This window comes from Aquarana catesbeiana, linkage group LG02 (genome assembly GCF_042186555.1).
Source record: "Aquarana catesbeiana isolate 2022-GZ linkage group LG02, ASM4218655v1, whole genome shotgun sequence".
In the NCBI taxonomy this organism is placed as follows: domain Eukaryota; kingdom Metazoa; phylum Chordata; class Amphibia; order Anura; family Ranidae; genus Aquarana; species Aquarana catesbeiana.
The window spans coordinates 607,345,962-607,368,997 of record NC_133325.1 but is presented as its reverse complement, the minus strand read 5'-3'; the positions used below and the strand labels follow the sequence as shown (position 1 = coordinate 607,368,997).

At 43.5% G+C, this 23,036-nt stretch overlaps 1 protein-coding gene across 1 annotated transcript in view; it reads left to right on the top strand.

The window, feature by feature from the left end:
• The first annotated feature begins 1,379 nt into the window (after positions 1–1,379).
• The window catches only part of WWC3 (WWC family member 3), a 270,635-nt gene continuing 248,978 nt past the window's right edge, over positions 1,380–23,036 (top strand). The window contains exon 1 of the mRNA XM_073616354.1: positions 1,380–2,073. Coding sequence (XP_073472455.1) covers positions 1,847–2,073 — 227 coding nt within the window. The 5' untranslated portion in view covers positions 1,380–1,846. The remainder of the gene's footprint in view (positions 2,074–23,036) is intronic.

Below are 23,036 nucleotides of genomic sequence, written 5' to 3'. Positions count from 1 at the left end.
CAACACGGACATTTTTAACCCCTTCTTTGGGATTAAACGTGCCCCTCTACCAGCCAAAAAGCACAGCTGAAACAGCGGTAAAGCGCCGCTAAAACGAGCAGTGCTTAACTGCTAAAGCATAGGTGGCCCCCAGTGTGAAAGGGTTCTTAAGAAATGCCTCATTCACACAGTATGGACCGTGTGAATAAGGCCTACGTGTGCCCGTAGAAACTGGGGCCTTTTTCTCCATCCTAACGCCCAACAATGTGGTGTTTAGAAGAGTAATAAACAGAAGCAGCAGTTGCAAAGTGACTTTGTGTGAGAATACGACTGGGACGTATTTGTTGTGTGGCAGCGCCTTTATTCGAACCCTCAGTGTGCCTGCCATCCCTCAGTGTCCCTTCCATCCCTCAGTGTCCCCTCATCCCTCAGTGTCCCCTCCATCCCTCAGTGTCCCTTCCATCCCTCAGTGTCCCCTCATCCCTCAGTGTCCTCTCCATCCCTCAGTGTCCTCTCCATCCCTCAGTGTCCCCTCCATCCCTCAGTTTCCTCTCCATCCCTCAGTGTCCTCTCCATCTCTCAGTGTCCTCTCCATCCCTCAGTGTCCTCTCCATCCCTCAGTTTCCTCTCCATTCCTTAGTGTCCCCTCATCCCTCAATGTCCTCTCCATCCCTCTGTGTCCTCTCCATCCCTCAGTGTCCCTTCATCCCTCAGTGTCCCCTACATCCCTCAGTGTCCCTTCCATCCCTCGATGTCCCCTCATCCCTCGGTGTCCCCTCATCCCTCAGTGTCCCCTCCATCCCTCAGTGTCCCCTCCATCCCTCAGTTTCCTCTCCATCCCTCAGTTTCCTCTCCATCCCTCAGTTTCCTCTCCATCCCTCAGTGTCCCCTCCATCCCTCTGTGTCCCCTCATCCCTCAGTTTCCTCTCCATTCCTCAGTGTCCCCTCTATCCCTCAGTGTCCCCTCCATCCCTCAGTGTCCCTTCCATCCCTCAGTGTCCCTTCCATCCCTCAGTTTCCTCTCCATCCCTCAGTGTCCTCTCCATCCCTCAGTGTCCTCTCCATCCCTCAGTGTCCCCTCATCCCTCAGTTTCCTCTCCATTCCTCAGTGTCCCCTCTATCCCTCAGTGTCCCCTCCATCCCTCAGTGTCCCCTCCATCCCTCAGTGTCCCTTCCATCCCTCAGTGTCCTCTCCATCCCTCAGTTTCCTCTCCATCCCTCAGTGTCCTCTCCATCCCTCAGTGTCCCCTCCATTCCTCAGTGTCCCCTCCATCCCTCAGTGTCCCCTCCATTCCTCAGTGACATGGCCTATGCCGTGTGGTGTAGTGCAGACATTATTACTTTAGCTAAAATTGGAGCTTTGAGAGTGGAAAGAAAGCTCAGGAAGCTGAGGGAGGGAACCAGCGATGAAGGGGAGGGAGGTGGCTGTGTGGAAGGAGACACACACAGGGCTGAGTGAGTGAGTGAGGAGGGCAGACATGGATGAATTAGAAGCAGAACTGTAAGCGGAGTGTGGCCCCTCAGGCCAGAGCAGCCATGAATTGTGTGGTGAGTTGTGTGCCATGACTGTACTGGGAACTCATTAGAGCGAAGCGAGGCTCGGAGCGGACAAAGTCCAGAGCCTTCCCCACACGGGACCCGGAGGAAGAACTCGACTGTGCCAGGGTGGTGGTGGGGGGGACGGGACTGAACTCTTCTACTTGGGAGAGGACTTTTGTGGACTAGGATGGGACAGGAGACGGAGCCATTGTGTACGGATCTCTCCCTCACATCGGTGTAGTGTGGGAGGAAGGAGAGCAGAGTCCCGGGACAGGAAAGGGAGATTAGCAGACATAGGAAGACGAGGACTGAGTGCTGTGTGAGTGCCATGCCCTGGCTGAGTGCTGGAAGGAGGAGAAGACAGCAGCAGTCACAGCAACAGCATCAGCAGCAGCAGCAGCAGCCACCAGCATGTCCTCCCCAGTGTGCACTGCCAGGCATGAGCTCAGAGCTGCCTCTACCTGCTGGCTGGGAAGAGGCCAGGGACTACGATGGGAGGGTGTTCTACATCGACCACAACACCAGAAAGACCTCCTGGATCGACCCAAGAGACAGGTAATCCTCTTTGTGTATGCTACCACTTAGGGCCACATTCACGCCAAGTGCGCTGGGCCCGCGTCTCTTATGTGCAGGCGGCAGGCAGGACTTTTTTCCAGCGCAGTGCAATGCAATCCACTGCAGCGGCTAATAAAACTTTGTGACATTTTAATAAAGTTTAAAAAAAAAAAAAGAACAGGACGATAAGCAGCAATCGGCACTGCAGTCGTCCCGCTGCACCGCACTGCACAGCAGCCTCTGCGTTAGGCCTCGTTTAGACTAGCGCTTGGAGGGCAGAAAAAAAATGTACGGTTTAGCTGCCCCAATAGGCAGCGGATGGGGTGTTTTCATCCTGTTGCCGCGGCAGAGTTGAACCCGACGTATAATGGAAGCCCACCGAACGCTAAACATGCAAGTCTATGGGGAAGCCCCACAAACGCCCTGCAACCGCATACAATGCACAGTTGCGGTATGATTGTTGCCACAAACGGGGTTAAAACAGGCAATGAGGAGGTGTCACATCACTTCCTCACTGGCTATTAGTAGCACGATCCTAATGCGGATCAGGCTTCAGAGGCAAGGGAGGACATACACGATTCTAATCGGGTATGGGCAGGCTGAATGTACCAAGTTCATCGATCAATCAACTTGGGTACAACTAGGGTTGCCACTTTTTCCAAACCCGAACACTTTAGCGACGCACAGTAAAAATTTTTGGTCTTAGTATACACTATAGGATTGTAACAGACATGGGACACCTTTGGGCATTCCAAAGAGAATAGTAATGCTGGGCACATAGTGCCCTCTCACCCTCCTGTCAAGCCCCATTCCGAGCCACATTCCTGTCTTAATAAGGTGGACTGAAACCCGGACACATGATTCAAAACCCGGACTGTCTGGCTGAATCCCGGACAGGTGGCAACCCTAGGTACAACCAGCATGCCTGGTTTTACCTGCGATTATTTGCTAGCTGTTGCTATAGCTGCTAGCAATAATCACTATCTTCTCCCAGCGGGGGTTGGCTCTCCCCGCCCCCTTCCCTGCACTGGGAGAAGACAATGCCTGGCAAGAGGGATTCCCCCATCAACACTGTGTTGATGGGGGAATCGAGCGAAATTTGCTCCGTGTATGGCCGGCCTAAGGCTCCATGCACACAAGTGTTTTTTTAAGTTTCCAGAAGCTATTAGCATTTTTTCTGCTCCTAGAAGCCAATAGTGTTATTCTATGTGCATTTTTCAAGCTTCAATGTTTAGGAGCAGAAAAAAAATAGTTTTTGTAGAATTTTTGGGATCATTTTCCCAGCAGAATAATGCTACTACAGCTTTTTTTTTTTTAAGTGTTTTTTTTTTTCTTCTTGTACTGTAAAAATGCTAATAAAATGCTAACGATACTAAACTCTCCTAAAAGCTACTAAAACGCTACTGCAAGCCAACACAAAAATGTTATTATCGGTGTTTTTCATCCAGCATTTCTTACTAGCATTTTGAGCTTATAAAAAAACGCTAGTGTGCATCGAGCCTGAATGTGAACAGACCCTAAAGCTGGCCATACATGGATCGCAATTAGGCTGGTTCAGCAGGGAGTTTAGATCCATTTACAGGCAGGCTGGTTCTACCGATCAACTTGTGTACAACCAGCCTGTCGTTTTTTCCCCGCTCGATTAGTGCCACCGGCTATAGCCTGCAATGCTGATCAGTGTATTCTGACATCCGGGAAATCTGCCCACTGTCAGAATATAATAACTCAGCAGGGAGGATTCCCCTATCCACATTGAGTGTGAGGATGGGAGAATCGAGTCATTTTTTTCCTCTTCAAGATAAATAAATGACTCATCTGTGGTCTGCCTTATGCTGGTCTTCCACGTATAGATTTTAGGTTGAGAATATTCGTATGAAAATTCTTTGTACATTTGATGAATGGACGAACGTCGTTTGAAACTTTCGCTGGCTTTTAACATTGGATTTTAAAATGAAAGTGATTTCTGAATGGAAACCACATAAGTGGGTTACACACTAAGAAAATCGGAAGAAAAATTCCTATACGAGGCACAATCATTGGATTGTCGTATAGTGTGTACACAGCTTTCCACATCCGATTCAGACTTTCCAAACGGAAATTTCCGCAGGGACAAACGCCAACATTTTTCTTGTACGTGAACAGAACGAACGATTTTCCATTTTAATGTGTACTGTTTTCGTCCGTTTTTGTGTACGAGAAAAATTACATATGAAAGACTGCGCATGATCAGAAACACTAAACAAACAAAAAAAAAAGCCTTTGTCGTATGATAGATTTCGTCCAATTAGTTCCATCCTCAGTTTCGATTTGCTGCTCCTTCAAATTTTCCTGTCACTGTGGTTGACAATGAACGCCGATTTGACCCCACTAATGATTAGAAAAGCGAATGTTCCTTAAACAAAAATCAATACGTGTATGGCTAGCATTAGAGTCACCATACGTTACAATCTCTACACAATCAAATTACCATAAACTATACAATCTGACTGTGCAGACTCTGTACATTAGATTTAATAAAACCGTGTAATAGGAAGACATACCTGAACAATCCAATCAGACAGGTACTTTGTATGGTCACCATTAGATCTACCAAACCTATGTAATAAGAGGACCTACCTAGTCAGAATCCATATAGTGTACAGTCAGGCAGGCCCTTGCAATACATCCTTTTTGGGTAGATCTAATGGTGGCCACGCAAGTTCCAATTTTGTTATTGATCAAATCTTCAAACGATTGAATAGCCATAACTTCCCTTCTGAACGATTAAGACTCAGTTTCGATATGATTTGATCAAACTGGGGTGATCTGTCAGTGTAATCCACCATGGGAGATCAGCTCCGTTTGACTGAAGCTGATCAAAATTGAGTTATTGAATTATGGATCGTTTTGCAGCAGGCGGCAGCACCAAGAATGCATTCGCACTTTGAGTGATCAGATTAGGAGATTACATGATGTTACGATTTTATTTTAAGTATGAATGGAAATCCTCTACCCTCTGTGCAACATATCGAAGAGGTTGTTGACTTTAGATTGATTATTCCTACCGCCAGAGATCGAACGGAAAACAAATTGATTATCTATCAGAGCATGTACGACCACCAATAATCTGGTCACACAATCTCTGTACAATCAATATCTATTTTTTGTTTACCAACAATTTTTATTTTGTTGAAAAGAATAAGAACATATCTTCAACTTACAAATTATCTTCATATACATAATACTTGTAATCAAATAAAGGATAAACAGGTGATATACTCTAAATGTAAATGATTACAGGTGGCATAAAAAATCTTAACAAGAACTTGTCATAGCCCTTTCTGGTATCCAGAACTATCCTTTGGTATGGAGGAAAAATCTTAAGGGCACAACCTGCATAGAATCACAAAGAGCAAAAAAAAGGAAAAAACTACTAACCAGGGAAAAATAAAAATACAATTATTATTTACCTCTATCAAAATGTTGTAGTTTGAAGACTTCCTAACCCATCCTTGCACTGCATACTTGTTAGTAGATCTAATGGTGGGCATACAGGCTTCAATTCCTTTCTATATCTGATTAAGGTGCAATTTCATTAAAAAGATTGAATCTGCAAGCAGTCTAATAATCCCACTCCTGAAACAGAATCAATTCGGATGAGTGCTGCTCATCCATTCACAGGAAGCCTTGTGTTTTTGAAGAGTACAAGGCTTCCTCTGATTGGCTGAGGCGGCGAGGCAGGTGAAAGACATTATTATCTATGCCTAAACTAATCAGAGGAAGTCTTGTACTGAGTCTTAAAATACAAAGAATGGCTGAACAGTGCTTACCCAACTCGATCATGTTACGGGAGCAGAATGGGAAGTCCCCATCCTGCTGCCAGAATACAGGGCCATATACTGTATGTTGCGGAGGCTAAATACAGGTCTGACAGCTGCTGTATGTGTTAGGGCTTAGTAGTACAGGAATGCAGTCTGCGTTTCTGTGCTATTCAGTGTGGTGCGATTTTCAGCCTATTCATTTGAATTGGCTCAAATTGTACTGGATCTCACCGCGGTGCATGCAATAATTTTCAAAAATGCACTGCACTGGATTGCATAGTAGTACAGTACCATGTAATCCAGTGCAAGCAAACACACTGGGTTTTGCAATCTGCGTTTTTTTGTGTCATTAGGAATACATTGACACTCACAGCAGACTGCACACCCAGTATGTTTTGAACACGTTGTGGGAAATGTGCATGGAATTTGTGTTTCTTGCACTGGATTCTGGTGTGAACAAGCCCTTAGTGAGGGAAGTCATTTGTTTGGAGCAGCTTTGTCCAAATTAGCTATTTCAAAATAGTGCATGCAGTACTTTTTGTGTGTTCAGTAAGTTATGCCGCCCATTCAAATGGAGGGGCTGCAAAATCACACTGCAGAGAAGGAGCAGGAATCGTACAAGAACATGATTCTGGTGTGATCCGGCCCTCAAAGTTTTAAATAGTTCCACGTGTGCCTGATGCTGGTTATGAAACAGGGACCTCATGAACAGTACAGAGGATACTAATACAACATATCCTAAATAACAGGAAATAAACACAGAAAAACCTAAACAAAAGCAATTCAAAGGTCCACAGGCAGGAAGAACCATGGAGGGATGATGGGATCTGCACTAACAATGTTCATAGCCAGAACTATTCAGTTTATCTTTATGTATTACCAAAACTTTTTTTTTTTCTGTTAAAACCTCTGACAGTTTGTTGTCCCAGTGTCACAACACTTTACAAAATCTATTGTCCCTGTTGTCATTTTTTTAGACAGTCTTGTGTTTCCTCCTATCATTACTATTGTAGGAATTGGTCCTGACTATGTAGTAGGCAGACATGCATACCTCTAGTACTCAGATGTGTTAGTAGCTTCTTATAGAAAATCCCATTAGATCTCTTGTTGCTTTCTGAAACAGGCTGGAAAATGTCATTTATTCACACCAGATGCTGCACTTTAGTATTCCTAAAGGTTGGTGCTTTCAGCATTTTAAATGCTTTGTGAAGGTCCTGTTTTAATTGACTCAAAGGGGTTAAAGTGGAAGTAAACCCTCCTATCATTTTCAGCCAAGGAAGCTGCCATCTTGGCCTCTGTTTAATCCACAACTGCCATGATGCTGCACATGTGATCAGTTATGACACCAGCCATTGGATGGTTTCTCAGTTTGGTTGAGAGCACAACCAATGGGAGTGTTACATTTCCAGCATGTGCCGGAAAGGTAACTGTTTTATGGATGGGTTTACTTCTGCTTTAAGTATAGGTAAGTGCACAAGGGGATAAAGGAATAGGGGTCACAGTGGTCACATCTGCCATTTTCTGCCCCTTCTCCCTATTCTGGCCAGAAATTAAACTTAGGGCCCATTTATGCTATACAGTGCTGCGTTAACACATATGCAACGGCGCACTTTATCGTGCTTTGAGGCACACTGCATTAATGCAGTCCATTGTAGGGTCTAGTGCTGGAAAAATTGTTCCTGTAGTATGTTTTTTATTCCAATCTATGTTATGCAGTATGGTGTGCTATAGAGCTGGCACGTTGTGTATTTGCATTGGGGGGCTTCCAAAATGAATGGCAATACCCTTTGACGTAGTATTGTAGTACCCTGCGGTAAAGCTTACACAGTGGATCTGCAGTGAATTGCTTTTAAGAGACAAGTGCGGCTAGCAGGTATTCAGTGGGTGGTAGTCAATCAGGTTCTTCAATGGAAATGCCGCGTCACAGCCACGAGCCAATTGCTACGTTTGGTGGTTGTGGTGCGATATTCCCTTATTTACTCAAATGAGTTGCGTTCGGCTGTGTGCAGCATGTGTACAGCCCCATTCAGCTGCCTTTGCAACCTAAAAGAGTGGTGAAACCGCGATTAAACCACCTATTTTTACCGCTTCCTCTGACTGCAAGTTTAAATCAGCCTTAAGGGAAGCAGTACATATGCTGTACATATTTGTCTTATTCTTTTTGTTTTTATATATCAATATAATATGGGCTTTTCTCCCATCCCTCCTGCTTTTCTTCCCAAAAGGATGTTCAGTACACCTCAGTTCTGTTCTTTATGCTTAAAGTGGTTCTAAAGCCTAAATATTTTTACCTTGATGCATTCCTTGCATTAAGGTAAAAAAAGTATTAAAAAAATGATTTTGCCCCCCCCCCCCTTTTACTTGCATGAACCCTCAGTCGATCCAGCGCTGTGCAAGTCTGCAGCTGTTCTTGCTCCCTCACTTCTGTGTCTCACTGGCTTTGCTGGGGCACCGGCCAGTGACAAGGGAGCGGGGGGTGGGGCCGAGTCCCGCTGTCTGTGTCAATGGATGTAGCAGTGGGGCTCGGGAGTAAGCAAGCATGAGCGCTCCTATGGGAAGCAGCTTCGTGTGGGAGCACTGGAAAGAGAGGAGGAGCCAGGAGCGCCGGCAGGGGACCGGAGAAGGGGAGGTTCGGGGCTGCTCTGTGCAATTCTATTGCACAGAGCAGGTATGAATAGAGATGTTTGTTATTTTTAAAAAAAATCCTTTACAATCACTTTAATATACAGGATTGTACAGGTATTGGGAGAAGCTTGCTCAGTTTTTCTTTCTCTGTTCATGAATCTTCTACCTTTTCCTTTTTGGCTCTTTACAACATAAAATTTGGGTCAGAGTGTGGAAAATGCATGCTTCATCATATGATCAGCATAACTAAATCCAAAGTATTTTAGCTTTGCAAGGTTGGAAGTTCATACATCAGCCACACTGAAGTCTTTGTCTGTGTCATGCCAGCTACCTTGGAGACAGCAATGAAATAACACTAAAGCTGGCCATTAATACATTTTCGAACAAAAATTCTTAGGAAAGTCTTAAGCTGGCCATAGATTAGTCATTTTTTTTCATTCAGCCATAAAAAAAATGACCCAGTTCCCCCATCCACACATTCAAGGTGGATGGGGGAATAACTCCCACTGTGCTATTGTGTTCTGATGGCGGAGAGCCATCCCTGCTGTCAAAACATACTGATCAGTGTTGCCGGCTATAGTCAGCGGCACTGATCGTCCGGGAAATCCCAACAGGCTGGATGTACAGAAGTCGATCGCTAGATCGACTTCTGTACAACTAGCCTGCCCATACATGGATCAAAATTTAGCCGATTCCTGCTAAAGCAACCAAATTTCGATCCACGTATGGCCACCTTTAAAATGTGTACAAAAATTCTTAAAACATTCCCAGCACTTTCAAATCTCCTTCAAAATATTTAGTTTTCTTTTAACGTTTGATTTTGGAATGAATGGACTTCACCGAACAAAAGACAGGTACAGTACACTGTTCGAAATTTGTTCATTCGAGAAAAAAATTCCATCCTGCTCCTTCTAAATGTTCTCATCACTGCAGTCGACGTTGATTGTTGATCTGACCCGTTAGGGTTAGAAAACTGAAAAAACTTTCTAAGAACATTCTTCTCTCCAATCAGCTGGTACCATTCCAGTCAGCAGACTGTCAGTAAAAATTAGGAACAATGGTCTGCCAATTACTTGACTGAGTTCCCTAAGTACCCTCGGATGCAAGCCATCTGGTCCCGGTGATTTATTAACCACTTCAGCCCCTGAAGGTTTCAACCCCTTCACGACCAGGCCATTTTTTGCATTACGGCACTGAGTTGTTTTACCTGACAATTGCGCGGTTGTGCAATGCTGTACCCAAACAAAATTTATGTCCTTTTTTTTCCACAAATAGAGCTTTCTTTTGGTGGTATTTGATCACCTCTGCGGGTTTTATTTTTTGCGCTATAAAAACTAAAAAGACAGAACACATCCAATAAAAAAAATTTAAAAAATCTAATTTCTTCATCAATTTAGGCCAACGTGTATTCTGCTACATATTTTTGGCAAATAAATCCCAATAAGCGTATATTGATTGGTTTTCGCAAAAGTTATCGCGTCTACAAACTATGGGATATTTTTATGCCATATTTATTTTTACTAGTAATGGCGGTGATCAGCGATTTGTAGTGGGACTGCGACATTGCGGCGGACAAATCAGACACTAAGTGACACTTTTTGGGAACCAGTTATGCTAATACAGTGATCAGTGTTAAAAGATGCACTCTCACTTTACTAATGACACTGGCAGGGAAGGGGTTAATGTCAGGGGCGATCAAAGGGTTAAGTGTGCTCCTAGGGAGTGATTTCTAACTGTGTGGGGGATGGCTTAAATAGAGGAAAACAGAGATCCGTGTTTCTGCTTAGCAGAAACACAAGATTTCTATTTTCCTCTCTGACAGAACGGCGGTCTGCCTTGTTTACATAAGCAGACGGCCGTTCTGCCTCTCTTTTCAACGGTCAGCGGATCCTGGCAGACATTGCGTCCACGGGACCCGCTGATTGGCTCCTGCTGTGTCCAATCACACAGCGGGAGTGGGTTGCTGGTGCGCGCCCCGGACCTGGAATAAAGGGGCAATGTACAGGCACGTTGTTTCGCACAGCCGGGCCGTCATGCCGCAGTAAATGTGCGGTGGGCAATGTGGAAGCGGTTAAAGTACAACTAAAGGGAAAAACTTTTTTAGTTTTGGATAGCGTGGGGAGGGATTAGAACATCTGTCAGTTGTTATTGCTGCCTGTGCCCCTATTAGGGAGATCTAACCTCTCTATTTGTCCTGTTTACCATTATCATTGAAAGTGAAAGAAAAATCCTAAATTTTGGGTTGTCCCCAGAAAAGTAATAGAGAAGAAATCTTCCAATGGGGACACTGGCTCTGGTGACCTGGGGGTCCCCAAGGGATTAACTTAATTTGCAGGGCTTTCCTCTCACTTCCTGTTTGGCTATGGGAAAGGAAGTGAAGAGACATCTCTGCAATGGGACAGAGATGGTGAAAAAAAAAATCTGATAGGGGTTATAACCCTCCCTTTATCCAAAATGAAAAAACATTGCCTTTAGTTCTACTTTAAGAATTTTTGTTCAAAATTCTGCCCATCTGTGGTCAGCTCTAGTAACAGCAGTTTGTTATAAGGGAGTCTTCCTTTTTTGTGACATATGCTTTGCTAGCTTTCTCTTGTGTTGGGACTTTTAATTCATTCATTCATTCACAGATTTCTGTGTGTAAGGAGCCAGGTTCAAAAGTAACAGCTGCTGGGGGGGAGAAGAACCCCAGCATGCTGTCATAGGGGGCGGTTTGGGGGAGAAGGGGGGGTTTGTCCCAATGGCACCCTAAATACCAGTGTCACATGTAATGTAGTGCAAAAGGTGGGGTTAGCCTTTTAACTTACCTTGGCTGGCAGATTGTGAGAGGAGTCCAATCCTTGATCTTCTAATCATGTTTCCTTTATGCAGCCCATACACCGATGCCTGCAATTCCACCCCCAGCAATGTCAGTAATAAAGCTCCTGACTGTGGGGGTTATTTACTAAAAGTGCAGAATCTGGTGCAGCTCTGCATAGAAACCAATGAGCTTCCAGGTTTTATTACCAAATCTTAAACACTTGACCTCCAAGAGATTTACCCCCCTTCATGACAAGACTATTTTTTGCGATATGGCACTGTGTAACTTGCAAGATGTACCCAAATAACATTTTTATAATTATTTTCTTAAAAATAGAGCTTTCTTTTGGTGGTATTTGATCACCACTGAATTTCTAATTTAATTTTTTTGCGCTTAAAACAAAAAAAGACTGACAATTTTGAAAAAAAACAACATTTTTTACATTCTGTTATAAAAACATATCCAAAAACAAAATCGAAAATAATCAAATTTCTTCATAAATTTAGGTCAATATGTATTCTGCTACATATTTTTGGTAAAAAAAATCTCAATAAGCGAATATTGTTTGCGCAAAAGTTATAGCGTCTAGTATATATACTAGAATTTTTATGATTATTATTATACTAGTAATGGGAACGATCAACCTTTTGACACTTTGTGGGAACCAATGACACTAATACAGTGATCAATGCTAAAAATATGCACTGTCTCTGTACTAATGACACTGGCTGGGAAGGGGTTAAACATCTAGGGCGATCAAAGAGTTAACTGTGTGCCTAGCCAGTGTTTTTGTGTACTGTATGTGCTGCTTTTACTAGGCAAAGTGATGGATTTTATTCCCTACTTTGCAGGGACACAAATTCCACCCCTTTACCCACGTCAGAATGGAGATCTGTCTCTTCTACATAGGCAGATCTCTGTCTTGTGTGTTTTACCCATGATCGGTGGGTGACGGCGGACATCCAGTGCCTGTCAAACGCAGATCAGCTTCTGCTGTGAGCAATCACAGCAGAAGTGGGTCAGCAGCAGCATGCGCTGACCCCTAGGCGGAAGTGCAGAATCATGTGTATATACACGTGATTCTGCACAGGAGGGCTGCCCTGTAGCAGTAAATGTGCTATGGGGTGGTCCTTAAGCGATTAATTAAACAAGCTGAAGTTAGCATTGGCTACCATGCACAGCAGCACCAGATTCGGAGTGCTTCAGTTTTAATAAATCTCCTTTGCGACAAGTGCGCCCCAGAGCAATTTACAGTCTCGTCTCCTTTTAAGTTCTGCTTTTGTGTAAGAATTTTGCAGCGATTATTTTAGTTTACAGAAATAGCAAACTTGGGAAATCTATTTCCAAATAAACATGTCAGTTGACCAATAGCAAGCATTCTTTATATGAAATCAGAAGACCTGATTGCATGCTTGCTCTTGGGGGTTGATGTAGAAGCTGATGAGATTGAGCCCCGGTTCACACAGGGGCGGCACGACTTGCAGGTCGCCTCAGCGAGGCGACCTGCAAACGACTTCCGAGGCGACTTGCAAAACGACTTCTGTATAGAAGTCTATGCAAGTCGCCCCCAAAGTAGTACAGGAACCTTTTTCTAAGTCGGAGCGACTTGCGTCGCTCCTATTAGAACGGTTCCGTAGCACAGAACGGGAGGCGACTTGTCAGGCGACTAGGTCGCCTGACAAGTCGCCCCTGTGTGAACCGGCCCTGAGGATTAGAATGACAGGAAGACAAAAATTTCAGAAAGGCCATGGCAGTTATTTATTATGTCTCTTGACAGGTTTCCATGAAAGTAGAACTTTGCCAAAACTTTTTTGTCTTTCATTTTGGAAAGAGTGGGGAAGGGTTAAAACCTGGGTCAATGTTTATGCTGGAGTTTTCCCCTAGCTTCCTGTCATAAGAATGGCTTGAGATTGTCACTAAAGGTAAAACCGGTAAAACATGACAAAGATTCTAGCTTCCCTTCAATATATCCAAAATAATTATTTGCCGGGAGTTCACTTTAAAGAAAAACTGTAGTAAGAAACCTATGGAAGCTGCCTTTGCTGTTCTGTCCTGAAAATGCTAGTTGTCTGTCTGATCTTGTGGTTTCAGAACTGTTTGAGTCACAGACCTGCAAAATTGTGCTGCAGTCTTGTTTCAAGGCATGACTTTAAAGAGGAATTCCAGGTATGGATATTTTATACATACTGTAGGTACACATAGATACATTGGTCCAGATTGGAGCTTGTAACTATTTACCTGATTGCATAATGCCAAACAACGATTTCTTCATCAGCTTTCTGATTGGCCACAACATTTTGGACATCTGACAGCTCCTTTGACAGATTGAGTCTCCTGCGGCATCTCCCTGTGGATTGCCTGGATTCCTACTTTGGCTTCACAGTACTTTCTCCAGCAGTTCTAGTGGGGACTGAGCTTTGGACTAGGGGCTCCACACTGAGCTTATTTTATGCCTGTCTGTGAGTGCAATACTGTTTCATTTTAACCCTTTTATTGAATAAACTTTGCTACAATATTGGCATCTTAGCGCCTCTCTCTCCCCCTCCCTCTCCTCTCTTGCAGTGTGGCAAACTGTATGTGATTCGAAAAGGAATTGCACCGCATTCCTGTTCAAATCACATGCAATTCTTTGCAGTATGATTTGAGCCCATTCATTTTGTATGGGCTTGAATCGCACCACAAAGGTATCGGCTTTAGTTATCAGAGCATTTGCACGAGTACAAGTACTTGTGCAGATGCTTAGTATTGGCACTGATATCGATATCGGTGCAACCTTAGTCTATACATCATTACATTGATCCAAGCTGGACCAATGTAACTATATATAAAATTTCCATACCTGGAATTCTTCTTTAAAGCTGAACACGGGGGAATATATTTTAAGAGTATTTATTAGTCACATTAATCAACATTAAAAATATGTATTTACATTATTCCTGGCTGTAGTGGGAGGACTCAAGCACCTTAGACTCCTGGTCTGTCCTGTCTGCTAAGCTGTGGCTGTCTGAGCAGTGTCAAGAAAGCTGTCCACAGTCCTGCCCACATTCTGTCCCGATAATTGCTACAATTCCCATTTCACGATAAGAATTGTATTTTTTTGCATGGGCCTTGCACAATGACAGGAAGTGATGTAGGGGTCCACAAACAGAGACTGACAGACAGACAACTCACATTTTTAGTACAGGATCAGCAATACCACCCTCCATATTTCTCTCAGTACAGCAGTGTTTCTGGCTGCATTTATAATTTCCGAGGTTAAAATTTTACCCAAGAAATATCTTGTGGCAAATAAAAAACTCTTAAGCAGCGTGCTGGTATTTGTCTTCCCATGGGCATGATATGTCTGTATGTGTACAGAGGTAATCTGCAATGATTGAAGGAAAATAGCCATTCATACACCAGGCACGCAAAGGGAAAATTCCTGCCCTAGCCAATAGGTCTCCACATTAAAATTTATCATTATGTGATCTTGAAAAGAGAATCATTGTGCCCATAAGTTGTGAAGAATATCCATAATAGATTGTTTTCATGGCTATTGGTTTTTACTGTGGCGGCTAGTATTTTTATAGAACATATACAATTATTAAAGTGGTTGTAAACACTAAATGAATGCATTTTCTGCATTAAAGTGATTGTAAGCGCTTCTTTTTTTTAAAAAACAAACATGTTATGCTTACCTGCTCTATGCAATGGTTTTGCACAGAGCAGTCTCGATCCTTTTCTTCTGGGGTGCCCTGCCAGTGCTCCTGGCTCCTCCCCCCGCCAAGTGCCCACCTTAGCAAGCCACTTGCTATGAGGGCACTCATGCTTACCGCTGCTGTCTCTGAGCCTATGAGGAGGGAGAGAGACGCTACTTTTGTGCACATCCCTGGATTCAAATTGGGTTTAGGTAAGTATGGGGGGGGGGGTGCTGGGTGGTAGCTGCACTCAGAAGTTTTTTTTACCCAGATGCAGAGAATGCATTAAGGTAAAAAACCTTCAGCCTTTAGAACCCCTTTAAGATAGAAAAACCTTCCACTGCGTGTTCCCCCCTCCCCCTCCCTAACACTTGTCTAAGTCTTCTCTCAACCCAGCACTGTGACTGACTGCAGGTCTTCTCTCCCTCTCTGCCTGGTCTCATGGGCTTTACTGATAGCAGCGAGAGCCATTGGCTCCTGCCACTGCCAATCAAATCCAGTAAAAAGGAAGCAGAGGAGGGGGGGCTGAGCCATGCTGTGTGTGTTTTTGGACAGGAGTGAACCCTATCCCCGACTTGCTATGGGGGCAGACACAGAAGAGGAGGAGCCCAGAGTGCCACGGGGGGACCCCAGAAAAGGAGGTTCGGCCCCACTCTGTGCAATACAAAGACTTTACAATAACTTTAAGGTGCACATATACACGGGCAAAAATTATAGTTCAGTATGAGTGCATGTGACCTCAGAGAGTAGACCAGCGCCAGGGTTGCTAATAGGGAGGTACCCCCAGGCCTCCTGTAGGGGACCTGGTCACACAGGGAGCCTGGACAGCAGGGGGATCAGTGCAGTGGGATGGGAGGACAATTACAGATCAAAGCACTGTGTCTGTGTCTCTCCCTCCAGTAGCTGAAAGCTATTTTCTCATCCTTTCCCTTCTACTGGATTTCAGCTGCTGGAGAGAGAGACACAGACACAGTGCATCATTATGCAAGTGTCCTGCCATCCCGCTTCACTGATCCCCTTCCCTGTGATGCCCACATCTGATTCCCCCTGCCCGGGTCCCCCCTCACCCCCTACAGTGCTGCCAGCTTTTCTTTCCCATCGGCTACTGCGGGTACACAGGCTGATGAGTGGGGGAAGGGGTAAATATGTAATTTACCGGCCCCTTCCTTTTCCGAATTGGACACAGTGAGCGATTGGTACCGATCGCTCCTGTGTGCATTGATAACTGAGCATAGTAAACTGTTTACTATGCTTCAGTTTGTGAATGAACAGGCACCTCTGTCTTCTGTTCATTCATCTTCAGTGCAGCTGAGGCTACAGAGAAAGGGTCTGAAAGCTGATTGGAGGGAAGGGACACACCCCCTTCACACAGCACACAGGAACAGAGTGGAGGCTGTCAATCAGCTGGAGGTCCCTCCCCTGTCACCATTTTTCTCTTGGTGTCAGGAAAGCTTATCAAAAGTGATCCATGTTGATAGCAGAGGTACAAAGACAGAAATTACACTTCCTGCTCTTAATTGAGACAAGCACACACTATAGAAGGATATGCTTTGTTCCTATGTAATGCCTGAGGTTTACAGCCATTTTAAAGGCACAGGGACACATTGGATGCCCGGCAAGAATACAATGGCAGCTGAAGGCCTTTAAGGAGGGGTGGGCTCCCTCCAGGCACAACTGCCATTAATCTATCCACTGCTATATGTGCTCCAACTTTGGAGACTCTGAAAATGATAACGTTATAGAGGAGCCTTGGCGTGGGCAGTGCGGCTTACGCATATATTTGCAAATGTGTGCAAATAAAACCCTCTGTTTTTAACGTGGACTGTCAGACAGGGTTGCTATGCAGGCTAGCTGGTAAGTGTGCTGGGAAATCGTTTGTTTGTTTGTGATGTGCATTGCTCTTCCATGTGGTTCTTACTGCAAAGGCTAGTTATTGGTTGGGGTGGTTGCCATTTTTTTTGTACAGTAATCATAGGTTGGGAACGGATTTCTATAGAACAAACATGTTTCACTCACTGCTCTGATCATCCACTATATCTTATTAGTACTGACCTCCCCACATAGTGTAGTCCAGTCCTCCCCTGTGTATGAGGATTTTTAATTTTTCCAAAAAAATATGTTGAAGTAATTAGTAACTATCTACTTGGAGTTGTATGTCTGCTTCATAATAGTATGATTGTTTTATGGTCCCTATACCTTTTTTAAGTTTGAGGACCGAAGTCTATACTTATACATATGATAAGCTGGAAGATTCTGAAATAATCATGCAAGCTCTGTATAATTTTGAAATGCGAAGTGTCTCCTGTCAACAAAGAGTAGACAACATACTTAGAAAACCTATTTTAACCAACCTGAATAAATAAGTTGTTGGAAAGTATCTCTACTGCTCTAGAAGTTGACAAATTCTTCGCCTATTTTTGCACTGTTTGGCTATTTTGGCCCATCACCTTTAAATGGCAGTGTCTGGAGAGCTTCAAGAAGTATATTTATATGAAGTCACGTTTGCCAGTACAGTGGTAATGCTGTCGCAGAATAATTGCCACAATAGTACATTTGTGACATTCACTTAGTTTATGTTAAATTTTAGCTTAACCACTTCAGCCCCGGAAACATTTACCCCCCCTAATGACCAGGCCATTTTTTGCAATACGGCACTGACAATTGCGCGGTCGTGCGACACTTTACCCAAACAAAATTGATGTCCTTTTTTTCCCACAAATAGAGCTTTCTTTTGGTGTTATTTGATCACCTCTGCAGTTTTTATTTTTTGCGCTATAAACAAAAAAAGAGTGATTATTTTGAAAAAAAAAAAAATATTTTTTACTTTCCGCTATAATACATAGCCCAAAAAATTATAAAAAAAACAAATGTATTCATCAGTTTAGGCCAATATATATTCTGCTACATATTATTGGTAAAAAAATCTCAATAAGCATATATTAATTTGTTTGCGCAAAAGTTATAGCCTCTACAAAAAAGGGGAAAGATTTAGAGACTTTTTACCAGTGACACCAATACAGTGATCAGTGCTATAAAGATGCTCTGTCCACTGTATAAATGGCACTGGCAGGGAAGGGGCTAACACTAGTGGTGATCACAGGGTTAAGTGTTCCCTAGGGAGGTGTTTTCCAACTGTCAGGGGGACTGACTGACTGGCAGTAGAGAGAGATCGCTGTTCCTGATCACTAGGAGCAGCTAATCTCTCTCCTCCCATCGAGTCCCGAGCTCCCGTGGTAGGCAGGTGCAGGCCCGCAAAAGCTAGTGCATGGACCGCCATACCGATACGGCGATTCGCACAGCCGAGCCACCAGTATAACTGCAGCGGCTGGTCGGCAATTAGTTAAAGTTATACTAAAGTCTTGTTTTTTTTTTTTGTTTAAAAATAACAAACATGTTATACTTACCTTATCTGTGTAATGGTTTTGCACTTAGCAGCCCAGATCCTCCTCTTCTCGGGTCCCTTGCCGGTGCTCTTGGCCCCTCCCTCCTGCCGAGTGCCCCCACAGCAAACAGTTTGCTATGGGGGCACCCAAGCCGAGCTGCTGCTCTGTGTGTCCATTCAGACATGGAGCCAAGGCTTGGCCCCGCCCCCTTCCTCTCCTCATTGGCTCACTAACTTTGGCTGACAGCAGTGGGAGCCAGTGGCGCCCGCTGTGTGTTTCAGGCATAGAATGCATTACGATAAAAGAACCTTCTGGCTTTAGAACCACTTTAATGTATTTTTTCTGAAATTAGACTAAGCAGGCCATACTGGGGGAGAGTTACTAAAATTGGAGCATGCAGCTCTGCACAGAAACCAATCAGCTTCCAGCTTTTATTGTCAAAGCTTAATTGAACAAGCTGAAGTTAGAAGCTGATTGGCTACCATGTACAGCTGCACCAGACTGTGAGTGCTCCAGTTTTAGTAAATCTCCCGCACTATGTTGTCTTGTGGTAAGACTGCATCCTTTTGTCAGTCAATTTGTGCTGTGGAACATTTTCGATTGACAAATATTTCTAAAGCCAGCCATCGACAGATCGAAATTTGGCCAGTTAAGGAACCGGACAAATTTTGGATATGTCTATGGGCAGGCTGGTGGTACTGCAATCGATTTATCAATTGACTGCAGTACAACCAGCCTGTCAGGTTTTTTGTCACCCAATCACTTATATAGCTGCCAACAGTGATCATTGAATTCTGCCAGTGGGGAAGGCTCCCTGTGCTCCTTGCGTCAGAAGATAATAGAGCTGCGGGAGGGATTTCCCCATTAACATTGACTGTGTTCATGGGGGAATCAAGCTATTCTCTTTCCTTCAGCCCATTGCATAATGTATGGCCTGCCTAAGAGAAATCAGCAGAAGTGGATTTTGGGCTGTAAATACATGATTTATACCCAGTGGTGTGCATTAATAAAAAGGGGTTTCAGGAGTACATATGGATTAGTTACAGCAGTCATAGAGGTTTGAAGAATAGTAGAGCCTGGTGTATGGAGTCAGTTGAAGGCATTTTGAAGGCTTGTGCCTGTTTAAATGGCAAGTTTTCAAGTTCTGAAGAATAAACTTAAACAAGATCGCACAATTAGTATGTAAATCCTTAATAATAGTATTTGAGATTACCATTTTATAAACAGGGTCAAGGGACCCTCACCTTGCCAACATCCAAAATATGACAAAAAGGAAGAGAGCCCAACTCAGCCTTTCAAAACACAGATTTTGTAGGCACAGCATGAGGCGGTAAATATAGTTACATAGTAGGTGAGGTTGAAAAAAGACACAAGTCCATCAAGTTCAACCTATGTGTGTGATTATGTGTCAGTATTACATTATATATCCCTGTATGTTGCGGTCATTCAGGTGCTTATCTAATAGTTTCTTGAAGCTATCAATGCTCCCCGCTGAGACCACCGCCTGTGGAAGGGAATTCCACATCCTTGCCACAGTAAAGAACCCTCTACGTAGTTTAAGGTTAAACCTCTTTTCTTCTAATTTTAATGAGTGGCCGCGAGTCTTGTTAAACTCTCTTCTGCGAAAAAGTTTTATCCCTATTGTGGGGTCACCAGTACGGTATTTGTATATTGAAATCATATCCCCTCTCAAGCGTCTCTTCTCCAGAGAGAACAAGTTCAGTGCTCGCAACCTTTCCTCATAACTAAGATCCTCCAGACCCTTTATTAGCTTTGTTGCCCTTCTTTGTACTCGCTCCATTTCCAGCACATCCTTCCTGAGGACTGGTGCCCAGAACTGGACAGCATACTCCAGGTGCGGCCGGACCAGAGTCTTGTAGAGTGGGAGAATTATCATTTTATCTCTGGAGTTGATCCCCTTTTTAATGCATGCCAATATTCTGTTTGCTTTGTTAGCAGCAGCTTGGCATTGCATGCCATTGCTGAACCTATCATCCACTAGGACCCCCAGGTCCTTTTCCATCCTAGATTCTCCCAGAGGTTCTCCCCCCAGTGTATAGATTGCATTAATATTTTTGCAAACCAAATGCATTATTTTACATTTTTCTACATTGAACCTCATTTGCCATGTAGTTGCCCACCCCATTAATTTGTTCAGATCATTTTGCAAGGTTTCCACATCCTGCAGGGAAGTTATTGCCCTGCTTAGCTTAGTATTGTCTGCAAATACAGAGATTGAACTGTTTACCCATCCTCCAGGTTGTTTATGAACAAATTAAATAGGATTGGTCCCAGCACAGAACCCTAGGGAACCCCGCTACCCACCCCTGACCATTCTGAGTACTCCCCATTTATCACCACCCTCTGAACACGCCCTTGTAGCCAGTTTTCAATCCATGTACTCACCCTATGGTCCATGCCAACAGACCTTCTTTTTGTACAGTAAACGTTTTTGGGGAACTGTGTCAAATGCTTTTGCAAAATCCAGATACACCACGTCTACGGGCCTTCCTTTATCTAGATGGCAACTCACCTCCTCATAGAAGGTTAATAGATTGGTAATATAAAAAATATATACATTTTATTGGATATACATTAAAATACAACAATAATAAAAGATAGGGAAAGGGATGTTAAAAAAGCACCCAATGTCTTCAAAGAGTCAACAGATACCCAATCCTTTAGTATGGAGACCAGAAAGTCACAATGTGTTACAAAATATATTGGAGTCCACAAATAGGCTCCTTTCACACGGCAAGCCTGCTCGGATCAGCCTGTCCGTTTTTCAGGCAAATCCGAGCGGGCCATCTATTGACTTTTATGGGGAGACGGATGTCAGCAGAGATGTGTCCGCTGACACCTGTCTGCCATCTGATCCCCTATAATTAGACGTATGGCTTTACGCTCGCCATCCGTCTTGGCAGATCGAATGAGATCTGATGAAAACGGACATTGTGTCCGTTTTCGTCTGATCTCTCGATAGGAATCAGCGGTGCTCTGACAGGCCCCTCCCCGCTCAGTGAGCAGAGCGGACCTGTCATCCGCTGACTCAGGGGAGATTAACGGAGCGATCTTCTGCTGAGCTGGCGGACTCTGCTAAATGCATCCGCCTCATGTGAATGAGACCATAGAGTCAAAATTGGACGAAATTCATAGTATGTTGCTCCATACTCATTTTATAAACAGTTGCAAAAACAATGTTTGTGATTCTGCTGCAGAAAAGTGATAAGTGCTCTTTAAGTATACACTAAATTATGGAAATCTTAGAAAAGAAGTCACCCAAATGGAACATATAGGAAGGACATTGTTAAAAATGAAATCTAAGATAGAAAACTTTCTGTTATCCATACATCCAGTGAGGTTCCAGGTCTTCCAGCACAGGTAACAAAGAGAGATGGTGGCTCCAGCTTTCATAAATAGTATCAAGTATAAATACAGTACAAATTATAGTGCATGGAAAATGACTGGCTTTCACATACTGTGGTTTGTCTATAAATTTGGCACCAGCATTTTTATTGTAGAAAAGGAAACTTTGCACAGCTACTTTCTTGCAAAGCTATGCAATATGCTATCTTAAAAGAACAATACAACCCCTGGCAAAAATTATGGAATCACCAGTCCCTGAGGATGTTCCTTCAGTTGTTTATTGTTATAGAAAAAAAGCAGATCACAGACATGGCCAAAAACTAAAGGCATTTCAAATGGCAACTTTCTGGCTTTAAGAAACACTAAAAGTAATCAAGAAAAATAATTGTGGTGGCCAGTAACAGTTAGATTTATAGAACAAGCACAGGGAATAAATTATGGAATCACTCAATTCTGAGGAAAAAATTATGGAATCACCCTGTAAATTTTCATTACAAACATTAACACCTGCATCAGATTAAATCTGCTTGTTAGTATGTAGCTAAAGAGGGTAAATCATCACGCAGTGTTACACAAGATGTTGGTTGTTCACAGTTGGCTGTGTCTAAAACATGGACCAAATACAAACAACATGGGAAGGTGGTTAAAGGCAAGCATACTGTTAGACCAAGGAAGACATCAAAGCATCAAGACAGAAAACTTAAAGCAATATGCCTTGAAAACAGAAAATGTACCACAAAACAAATGAGGAACAAATGGGAGGAAACTGGAGTCAACATCTGTGACCGAACTGTAAGAAACCGCCTAAAGGAAATGGGATTTACATACAGAAAAGCACAAAAAAACAAGGTTACAATGGGCTAAGGAAAGGCAATCGTGGACTGTGGATGATTGGATGAAAGTCATATTCAGTGATGAATCTCGAATCTGCATTGGGCAAGGTGATGATGCTGGAACTTTTGTTTGGTGCCGTTCCAATGAGATTTATGCAGACGACTGTCTGAAGAAAACATGCAAATTTCCACAGTCAATTATGATATGGGGCTGCATGTCAGGTAAAGGCACTGGGGAGATGGCTGTCATTAAATCTTCAATAAATGCACAGGTTTACATTGAAATTTTGGACACTTTTCCTATCCCATCTATTGAAAGGATGTTTGGGGATGATGAAATCATTTATCAAGATGATAATGCATCTTGCCATAGAGCAAAAACTGTGAAAAAATTCCTTGAAGAAAGACACATAAGGTCAATGTCATGGCCTGCAAACAGTCCGGATCTCAATTCAATTGAAAATCTGTGGTGGAAGTTAAAG